The sequence below is a fragment of the Helianthus annuus genome, chromosome 13, assembly GCF_002127325.2.
Source record: "Helianthus annuus cultivar XRQ/B chromosome 13, HanXRQr2.0-SUNRISE, whole genome shotgun sequence".
Taxonomy (NCBI): domain Eukaryota; kingdom Viridiplantae; phylum Streptophyta; class Magnoliopsida; order Asterales; family Asteraceae; genus Helianthus; species Helianthus annuus.
Genome location: NC_035445.2, coordinates 51,363,676 through 51,374,558, shown reverse-complemented (window position 1 = coordinate 51,374,558; position 10,883 = coordinate 51,363,676). Strand labels below are relative to the sequence as shown.

Genomic DNA, 10,883 nt, shown 5'->3' with positions numbered 1-10,883 from the left:
AACGTACCCGCTATCACATCCGGAATCAGATCCGCTTCTTGTGTAGTCAACTAGAAGGCTCTTGCATTCTTCTTAGTCGTTCCTTCTGCAGGTTTAGCCTTATTATCAACCGGTTTGACCAGCTTAGGGCAGTCTGGTCTAAAATGTCCAGCTTCCCGACAATTGAAGCAGATCGTCGATTTCTTCCTTCTGCAATCTTCTTCTTGATGCCGTGGAATTTTGCAGAAATTGCAATACCCTCTGCATCTTCCAGAATGCTTTCTTTTGCAAATCCTGCAAAATGGAATAGTGGAGGATTGCCCAGTTCCTCTTTTCCTGTAACTATTACTAGCATTACCCCCTCGGAATCCTTGGGTAATTTTCTGAGCCAGGTCCTACTTTCTGTTTTCTTCTCGCGTGCGTACCAGTTCATCTGTCAAGGTATTGGCTAATTCCACCGCATCATCAATTGTGCGAGGTCTGGCAGCTTTGACGATATTGCGGATCTCGCTAATCAAACCCCAAATGTAGCGAGAAATAAGTACTGGCTCTGGCGAAGCCAGAGTTGGCACAATCCTAGCATATTCGAAAAATTTCGAAGTATAACCTCGACAGTTAACATCCACCATTCGGTGGCTCAGGAACTTGTTTGCCATTTGTTCTTTTTCATATTTGGGACAGAATTTTCTTTCCACCAATTGCCTAAATTCTTCCCAATTCATAGCATAGGCCAAGTCACTTCCCTTGGCTTGCAGGACCGTATTCCACCACTCTAATGCTTCTTCCTTAAAAAGGTGAGAAGCGTACATGACTTTATCTTCCTCCACACATTTACTTATTTTAATTACTGCTTCAGTTTTCTCTAGCCAATGCAGTGCGGCAGTCGCCCCTTCAGTGCCTGCAAATTCAGCTGGTTTACAGGCAAGAAATTCCTTGTAAGTGCAACCAGGTGTTGCAGCTTTCATTCTTTTGAGTATTGGGGCCTGAATTAAGTTGTTGTTATCGCCTCCTCCGTTAACACTATTACTGGAATTATCATCGCACATGCGTTTACTGGGGTGGGCTTGTGAAGGCTCGACAGGACTTTTAACTGCAGCGACGATTGCTGGAATAGCGTTAGCTATTCCCTGAGCGACAATGTTTTCTATATCTTGTCGATTTAAGAAGTGGTCCTCATTATGGTTTTTCGATTGATTAACTTCATTAACCGGTTCATTCACAGCGTGTTCCATCAGATAACTAACAATATATCTAAATAAGTTATTGGTATGAATAAATACGACCAAATGCAATTAAAGTAATCGCACGAAATCACACTAAACACGTATAGCTAAAATAGTCGACTTTTATTTATATACATGTCTATTACAACTTACAATTGAAATTTAAAATATACTAGGTTTGTGCATTTTAATCTAGCTAGGGACATTCTACTCAGCATACTTTTATTTTATTTCTTTTTACTAAAGTTTCTGGTTTATAGATGATATGGGTGCTAGTACTGGATAAAGGTGTTGAGATCTAACTTTATAGGTTGGTCCGGGTTTGGCTAAAGGTTGGCATTTACTGCTGTAGTAGCTAATATATAGAGATCTGCCCATTTGTCATCTAATTCGTCTTCCCATGGGGGTTTATTACTTATTTCCTGAGTTTCCTTATTAGTGATCATTTCTTTTTCTTGACTTTTTCTAATAATCCGACATCTTTTCTTAGCGGTAAGTGGTTCCTCAATTTGTGCCTTACGAACAAATATTCCTTCCTTAGTATCTGCTGAATATTTTGAGGAATTCGTTTAAGATGAGGTTCCCTTATCTTTTGGTGAATTATCTAGTTGACGATAGATGTCCGAAATTCTTTGCTTACCCATACTGTAAATTAACAAATAGTCAAATAAAAGAAAGACAGAAACACATAATCACACTAACATGTACAGCCAAAATTGTCGACCTTGCGACTATCCGATTTTATATATTCTTAATAGTATGCATCCGTACACACTGATTATCTTACAGAAGTTTTATTTTAAGAAATTTTACAAGATTACATTATTTATTATTTTATTATTATTAAACAAACACACCACACCCCCACATACTATCCCCGTCAGCTGGTATTTCAGAAACGACGTTCCCTCTCGTCGTACTTCCAGGAGATCTGTTCTCCCACTTCCCGGATCCTATTTCCTGCATCCACCAACTCCTCGCCATAGAGGCGGAGTTCAGCCAAGTTCTCATTGCTCATTGGTGGGTTTGGTGCAGGTTCCGGGTCGAACTGAGGGAAAAAGGTGTTAGGGTTATTTAAAAGGTTCTGAAATTGCTAGTCGGTGGTCCACCATTCTTCCAGTTCTGCTGGTAAAGGTTGGGGGTTAACAATGGGATCTGGGATAGCTGGCTCCAAATTTACTGGGAGTTGGGATTCAACTGGGTAATAGAAAAAGTCTTCATCGGCAGGTCCGATGAGGTCACTAATTGCCAGTTTATGATCTAGCTCCTCCCAAGGTGGCATTTCTTGAGCTTGCCTAGAACTCTCTCCAATCTCGATCCCTTTTCCCTTATCCTTGGGATCCTCAACCTTTCTAACTTTTGCCTTCGGTATCTTTGGTCTCTTCCTACGCACACGCCTCCAGCCTACAAACTTCGTTCTCTTTTTCACTTTTGGTTTATCCTCGGGTTGGGCCCGGAATACCATTGGCTCCTCAACATCAGCCTGATAGCCCATAGTAGTATCCATATCTGTAGTATGGATAGTAAAATTTTGAAGGGCTTCTGATAGTTCATTCATGCTGTTAGCATGAAGAAACATCCAAAATTCTAAGTTAAATTCTTGTTACTAAAATTTCATAGAATCACAGAAAGGCAATCAGAAATTTAAATATTTAAGAATACTTAATTGGCTTGAATCAGTGGCTCTGATACCACCTTTTTCTGTCACGGCCCCCGTCCCGGTTTTACCCGGTCCAGGAGCGCGAGGCAGAAAACCCGTGGTATTTATTATTTGATTTGGCAGTGGAAGATTTTTAGCAGGACCTTTAAATTTGAAAATGCCCGATTATTTTATTTCATAACTTGGGATTAACCCCGTAATTTACAATAGAGGAATTTTCTGAGGAAATTCCCTGGTTTACAAAACATGTTTATTTATCTAACTGAGCCACCCTTCAAGCTTCATTAGTGCTCCGTAGCACTTTTCCTTGATTCATATGAGGTTGCCTGAAACATGTTTTAAAAAGATTTTTGTCAGTGGGGTAATATTGATGAATCATTCAAAGTTAACCAAATGACACTTAGCTATCAATTACAGCATAAGAGCGATTATAATGGCTTTTATCTTATTTTTATCTGGCGCCGTGTCACACCCTGGTGACGATGGTCATACCACTATTGGGTCCTTTCACCCAAGTAGTGACGATTATCACTGTTAGGATTTATTAGCCTAACCGTGAGAAATTAGTAATGTGCACAATACCCCACTAGCCAGTGATTCAAGATAACCATGACTTAATCCCTGTAATTATAACTTTTGAAAATACTTGGAGTATTGTAAAACACTGTTAATAAAAAGAGAATGACTCACATTGCAAGCTTAAACGGGCAGCGTTTAGCCTACTGATTATAGCCTGATTAACCTAAATTCAAATGACAATGCACACGAAAACTAGGTCAGTAACTAATACAGCATTTACGATAACTCAGAAGATACAAACCCTCACAACGAATGACAAAGTGTGATACTTAACATCCATCGAGTTCACGACGAATGACAAAGTATAACCCTAATGTGGGCAGCACTTAAACATCCATTGGATAGTTTTAATCGATCGGACATTGAATCGTAAAAGCGATCGAGTTATTACCCTGTTGTCGCGGTAGCGTTTCGTGTTGTGTATGTGTGTTTTGTAGTAAACAGAGGATATCTCAACGTACGATTTGAATTTTAACATCAAACCAACGCCGGAAATCAAGTCCCACACCCCTCTATTTATATCTGGAAAACAGCTCCCTCGCGTGGCGCGAGGGGCTGTCGTGTGGCGCGAGGGGTACCCCCTACCATAGGGTAGCCCCGTGTGTTTGTAGCCTGGGTGAGTCGACAGAACGAGAAAATTTGATTTCTACGAAAAACTGTAAGGATAATATCAATTAGGGTTTACCCCCCCCCCCCTGAGTTCTAGGGGGCCCTGGTCCTGATTCTGATTATTCTGGAAATTTTTAGGGGTTATGCAGGATTACTTGGGGGTCTTAATTAGGGTTTCCTATTGGATAAAATAAAATAAGAAATAGTAATTTTAATGAGAGTTATTACATAAGGCTTGGCTAAACACCCTCCCAAGTGGATCCGTACACACTTGGGATGAACTTGCCCAAAAATTTCTTTACAAATATTTCCCTACCGGTAAAACCGCCAAACTCATGACCGAAATAAACTCATACTCCCAAGAGGATGGGGAATCTTTATATAAAACATGGGAAAAAGTTCAAGGAGTTATTAAGGAAATGCCCACATCAAGGTCTAGAACGTTGGCAACAAGTGTCCATTTTCTACAATGGACTCTTACCACACACGAGGCAAATCCTTGATTCTAACTCCGAGGGACTCCTTGGGAATCGGCGAGACCCGATGATATTTATAACCAAATTGAGGAAATTGCTCAAAATAGTTTTCAGTTGCACACTCCTAAGGGTTCAAAATCAATAGCCCCTGGTGCCCATAAAATGGACGAAACCACCTCTTTACAAGCCTAAATCGAAGCTTGAACCACAAAAACAAAGAAACTTGAATTAACTAAAATGGCCTCGGTTAGGGCTTGTGAGGGGTGTGGCGGAACACATGAAAACTAGAGTTGTATGAAAGATATGGAAAACCAAACGGAAGTGGTAAACTACCTCAATAACCATCAACGACCATCGGGAGCCCCAAGCAACTCCTGCAACCCTGAGAAGCGAAAGCAACCCAACTTGTGTTGAAGGGAATCGAGAGGTAGCAACCAACAATATCAAAATCAACGGCCCAACGTTCAACAATAACCCAACAACGAGCAACAAAGTTACCCACAATAACAACAAGGAGGAAGAGAAAGACTTGAAGATCTCATCACTCGTCTCTTCTCCGAATCTGACAAACGGTATTCTGAGAGGTTCCTACAAACCGAAGCCGAAATTAGGAACCAACGGGCCAGTATACAAAACATTGAAAAACAAGTAAGCCAACTTGCCCAAAATTTCTCCAAGAGACCACAAGGTGCCTTGCCTACTAACACTGAACCAAACCCAAAAGCCTAAGTAAACGTCATCAATTTAAGAAACCAGAGAGTAGGGCCCGATAATGACACAACGTTTCCTCAAAAAAAAAAAAAAAACTCTACAAACTAACCAACCCACAAACACACCCGTAACCAATAACCAAGAAAATACTCAACCCTAAAACGCCGAACCAACCAAACCACCACCGGTACCCTACCCCGGCCGTTTACTTCGCCAAAAGACCGACGAGCAATTCACGAAGTTCGTAAACCTACTAAAACAACTTCACATCAACCTTCCTTTTGTTGAAGTCCTCACAAAAATGCCAAAGTACTCCAAATTCATGAGAGACTTCCTCAATCACAAAAGGAAGATTGAGTTAATTCAACAAGTCAACCTAAGTGAAGAATGCTCGGTGGCACCGACGTGAATGGAGGGTGTACGATTTTTAACATAATTTTAAGCATTTTTACTCGTTTATCAAGCTCTAAATTTATAAAACACAATATAACACTTTCACTCTCTACAACACACTAGGGCAAATGCACCCATCGTTGGCGTAGTATAGTGATGGTAAGATACCGAGGTCGTCCAAGGACACCAGAGCTTTTAATACCTGAATATCATCAACGTCTAGTCTAACCAAATTTTAAAAAAAGATTTTTAGTATTTAAATTAAAGAAAGAAACTAAAATAATAAAAGACACAGATAGACAAGATAAAATCACTTGGTTCCGACTCATCTTTTACGTATCCTTTGATGAATTCCGCCCTTTGGGTTTTTTAAGAGATTATCTTAGGTATAGTGGCATGTCCCTCTTTTGGAGGCAACGCTACCGTCGGCCATATTGGTCTGAGCCAGCAGGGATACCGTCCTGCAAGGCCGGAATATTGAAAAATAATTAAGTAAGTTATTAATGCAAAATGTGGCATGTTCCTCTTTTAGAGGCAACGCTTCCATCGGCCATATTGGTCTGAGTTAGCAGGAATACAGTCCCGCAAGGCCGGTTTAAAGTTTTAATAGAAGTTTATTTATAAGGAATTCAAGTCGTTCTTACTTCCCCCGATTTGATGTTATCTGCCTCAAAGGAAGTCCTAATAAGCTTGAATCAAGTCCTCGCAGGATCTATACACTAAACGAGGCAAGAACTTTACCAAACCACCCTTCTAACCCCCCTCAGGCAGTAACGCACTTTATATAGACCGTGACACGAATGAACGAATCAACAAAATATGAAGAGATGATAGAATAAAGTTCACTTTCAATATAAAAAACTAGTTATTAAAGTCATTAATACAAACCCAATTAAAAAGTTAACCAAAGCTTGGAAATCAAAAGTAATACATAAAAGACTTGTCTTCACCAAGTGATGTAATAGATTATCCAAGCATGGCCTTTGTTTCACAAAAACTTTTACGCTCAATCTTGGATCCGAGACTACTACACACTTTAAAGATAGATGATGGAGGAATGTGGTGGATGATGGTGGTATTGTGGTGTTGTAGTGGTGGCCGGTGTGAGAGAAGTGGTTTGCCAATGGATGGATTGCAATTGAACCAAGCACCCTATTTATAGCTTGAAACAGACTGTTCACACGGCCCCATGCCCGGAGGGCACGACCTCGTGCCTCCTTCTTCTCTGTCTTCATTTAATGAGCTCTGTCAGTCCGTACGCTCACACGACCCCGTGCGTCAACGGCACGGCCCCGTGGCCTTATACTTGATATACTATCCAAGAGTTTGCATATCTGGGTGTTGACCATGGCCCGTGTCTCTTGTCAGCTTCTTTTTGTCTTTTTCTTCTTGGAATTTGGAGTGGGGCATGGCCCCGTGCTTGTCTTCTGATTTGTTTTTTTGGTCTTGGGGTGAAGCTCGGAGAGTCGGTATGATTTATCATCTTCTCTTCTTTTGTTTTTATGTTGGTTTTTGACGTTAATTTGACCCGACCCGAACGAGGACCGACCAGAAAATTTTAATGTTTTGTTATGAAAATTTTGAACACCGAAAAAATGGACTGCATTAAAAAATAAATCTTAAGTCCACCATCGGCAGTAAAAGTCTTGACAATATCAACCATCATTAACAATATTGACCTGAAAATACCAGAAACCCGAAACAAATCCTAGAAGAGCACCCCTAATTCCGATGTGAATACTCTAACCAATATTAACCACAGGTCTCAAGTTCGAATCCGATCCTAACCGGGTTTTATCAGGGGGGTCGGGCCGCCCCGTTATGAAGGGCTGGCCACGCGTCGTCTACCATGATACATCACCGCCACCATGTCTTATAACACATTGACTTGGCCACGCGTTGCCATGATCACGCGTGAAGAATTGAAGGTGCTGCACATGTTCGATGATGGAGATGAGTGTGTGGTGAGTGATGGGCATTTTCACTAAAATTCATCACTAGTGATGGAATAACGCTCAATGACGTGGCGGAACTTGATTGAATGTTGTGAGTGATGGAATTCCATCACTAGTGGAGCGCCCCTACCCCCCTCATAGTAAGCCTTCGAACGACTGATTTTCCCCGAAACTGGAGATGGTGGGCAGGGCCGGCCCTAAGAATTTGTGTACCCTATTTGAGCTTGAAAAAACGTGCCCTTAGGCCTTAACGAAATTGGGTATTGAGCTCATTAAAGGTTTAAACCTAATGGCAATTGCCTAATAACTAATGTTAACCATAAAAATAGTTTTGTAAGTGGGTCAATGTTGGTGTTTGTATGAGTATACACTATTCGTTTATTTATTTTTACATTTACATATCGGATTTTTTTTAAAATAACGTGCCCTTCAAAGTATCAGGCCCTGGCCGATCGTCCTCCCCGCCCACCCTAAGAGCCAGCCATGATGGTGGGTATGGGTTACCCTAAGTTGTCTAATAGTACGGGCGTTTGGAGTCACCTTTTTCCTTTGAATTATTCAGCTAGGGTCGGGCTTTAATTTGTTTGGGTTTTAAAAAAAGAATATTAACCCTATTGACCCTTTTGACCAATATTGACCATGCCCAATGATGACCTCATTGATGACCAATGAATTTGCGCACATGGTTGCCGGTTAGTTGAAAAGGACAATCCTTACTAGAAGGTGTGATATGTGTATCAATAACGGCCATGATTAAAAATTTGTTCATTAATGCGTTCATATTAAAAAAAAACATGTGATTACGCGGTATCTTGACATATATATATATATATATATATATATATATATATATATATATATATATATATATATATATATATAAACAAACCAGATGCACTTAATCTCCACACTAAAAACTCAAAAGACTTGAAGTTTGATCAGACCTGAGAGAAAAATGACGCTGAAAGTATACTGTGATCGAATGTCCCAACCGTCTCGTGCAATTCTCATCTTCTGCAAGTAATATATATCTATGATCATCCATATGTTTTTTATTTCTGTTTAGAAATAATGTTGAATCTTTTCTAATGTGAGTGTTTGTTTGTTGTGTGTTATATAAAGGATGAATGGGATAGATTTTGAAGAAATCACCATTAATATCTTGAAGGGCGAGCAACACACCCCTGAATATAAAGGTTTGTTAACCCCTGAATATAAAGGTTTATTAACAACAATAAGTATGTTCATTGATCTTGTTTTATGCAGCGATAAATCCCATGTCTCAAGTTCCAATGATAGTTGACGGAGATTTTACACTGTTTGAGAGGTTTTTACTTTTCCTATATCTTTTAGAGTTCGGGTTTTAGGGTTTATGTTACTTTCTGTAATGTGTAAAGTAAAAGCATTGTGTGTTTTTGCAGTCACTCAATTCTTATCTACTTTTGTTGTAAGTATCCGAGAGTGGCTAGTCACTGGTGGGTCATTTTTCTTCTCCTTCCACATATTTATGCAAGTTCCAAACTCTAAATTAAAACCATTGTTGTAATTTGGACATTTAACTTTTATATTTATGTAGGTATCCGAGTGATCTTGTTGAAAGAGCAAAGGTCCACTCTGTTTTAGACTGGCATCATGCCAATTTACGACGTGGCTCAGGTAATATAATAATATAAATCTTTAATTTCCGATACTTAGTATATTTTTACTGAATAGTTTCATGATCTGCTCGGTTTAATGCTTCGGATTTCAGTTGGAGTTATTGTAAACAATGTCCTCTTACCGCTAAATGGTGTCCCATCAAACCCTCAATTGGCCGAAGAAGCTGAGAAGACACTTGAGAAAGCATTGACTGTATTAGAAACCTTTTGGCTAAAAGATGGACCGTTTTTGGCTGGAAGATCTCAACCGTCAATTGCTGATCTCAACTTAGTATCTCAAGTCATGGAACTTGAGGTAATGAGTTTGTTTTCCTATGTTTTTGGTTAAATTTGCATCAAAACACTTAATATCACGAGTTTTCAGCTTCTGAGCGAGGAGCTTCATGATCGGATCTTAAGTCCTTACAAGAAAGTTCTTCAATGGGTTGAAGATACAAAGAGTGCAACGGCGCCTCATTTTGAAGAAATTCACGGGGTTTTGTTTAAAACTCGAAAAGAATTTCGTGAACTGATGGCAGCAAAATCTGGGAAAACCGAGTGAAGTCCATGTTGATTGTTGGTATCTTGATCATTGAGTCTATTTATATTCATCCAATAAAGTTTTAAATTTCGGGTTGTAGTGGACAGTTGTGTGAAGGTTAATTTTAATTTGTCATTTGTTATTGGGTAGTTTGGAAATAATGACATTTGCTGTTGTTTGGTGTTTTTTATGTCTGGATTAAATAATTAAACAAGTTATAATTAATATTTTTTATGACATCACAAGGAATAGATGTTTTGATGGAAAAATAGTGACATCAACGGTTTATGCATGTGTGAAAATTTCGAGCGCCCCATAAAACTTCACAATCGTCCCTCTTTAACTTTTGAAACCTATTGCATAAAATTTACAAACCGACCCCTAAGAAAAGTCAAATTGAAAGTTTACAAAATTTTCAAATCTAACTTTAATATAAATAATATTCTCAATTAAACACTAGTTTTTAGGACCCCACGTTTTGCGGGACCATTAAATCGAAGAAAAAGTATACGTAAAAACGTGGAACCAAACACTCACTTTGCGGTGGTTAACTCGCAAAAGTTTGACCGAAATGTAAAACATAGAAAAGAATATTTAAGTCGATTATAACTCATGCGTTGCGACGTGAAAAGTATGGAGAAACAAAGTTGAACTTAGAAAACTATTGAGGTTAAAAAAGAAAAAAAAATGTGACAATTTGTTAACTTGAAAATAATGAGGTTTAAAGTGAACAAAAGTCAAAGAAGAAGTCAAATTATGATGAATAGTAAATATTATGGACTCGCACATGTTGTTGCACGCTAAACCATGCGAATAATTAAGGTACTAAAAACTTTATAAAATAAAATTGAAACCTATACATAAACCCACAACGTTAAACTATAAAGAGAAATGAAATTTTGAAAATAGAAAAAAAATACTCAATTTTAAAGATTATTAACATCTTAAACACTAAAAGGTAATTTAATGACTACGACTAAAAGACCGTGTTTTGCGTGAACTTTTGGCCAGTATCAGTTTAGTTTGTTACAGTACCGTCACATACTAAGTAGAGCAATTAAAAGAGATAAAAACGAATACTGATATTATACCCATTTATATATTTATAGTTTGTAAACAA

The 10,883-nt window shown here is 38.8% G+C and overlaps 1 protein-coding gene and 1 non-coding gene across 2 annotated transcripts; one reads left to right on the top strand and one right to left on the bottom strand.

Annotated features, from left to right (window-relative positions):
- Positions 1-4,379: 4,379 nt before the first annotated feature.
- Positions 4,380-4,487, bottom strand: LOC118486163. The gene has a single exon (XR_004878019.1). It is a non-coding gene; the product is annotated as a small nucleolar RNA R71 (small nucleolar RNA).
- Positions 4,488-8,491: 4,004 nt separating this feature from the next.
- On the top strand, positions 8,492-9,999 carry LOC110902688 (glutathione S-transferase T1). The gene is made up of 7 exons (XM_022149159.2): positions 8,492-8,605; positions 8,708-8,781; positions 8,852-8,912; positions 9,007-9,060; positions 9,162-9,241; positions 9,336-9,538; positions 9,608-9,999. Exons 1-7 carry the CDS (start codon positions 8,541-8,543, stop codon positions 9,782-9,784), a joined length of 714 nt encoding a protein of 237 aa, XP_022004851.1. The 5' UTR covers positions 8,492-8,540; the 3' UTR covers positions 9,785-9,999.
- The last annotated feature ends 884 nt before the right edge of the window (positions 10,000-10,883 follow it).

Bases quoted from the DNA above. Each gene is read 5' to 3' on its own strand.
- LOC110902688 (XM_022149159.2), top strand. From the start codon at position 8,541: ATGACGCTGAAAGTATACTGTGATCGAATGTCCCAACCGTCTCGTGCA. The intron at 8,606-8,707 runs GTAATATATATC...TGTTATATAAAG, and splicing joins GCAATTCTCATCTTCTGCAA to GATGAATGGGATAGATTTTG. The intron at 8,913-9,006 runs GTTTTTACTTTT...GTGTTTTTGCAG, and splicing joins GATTTTACACTGTTTGAGAG to TCACTCAATTCTTATCTACT.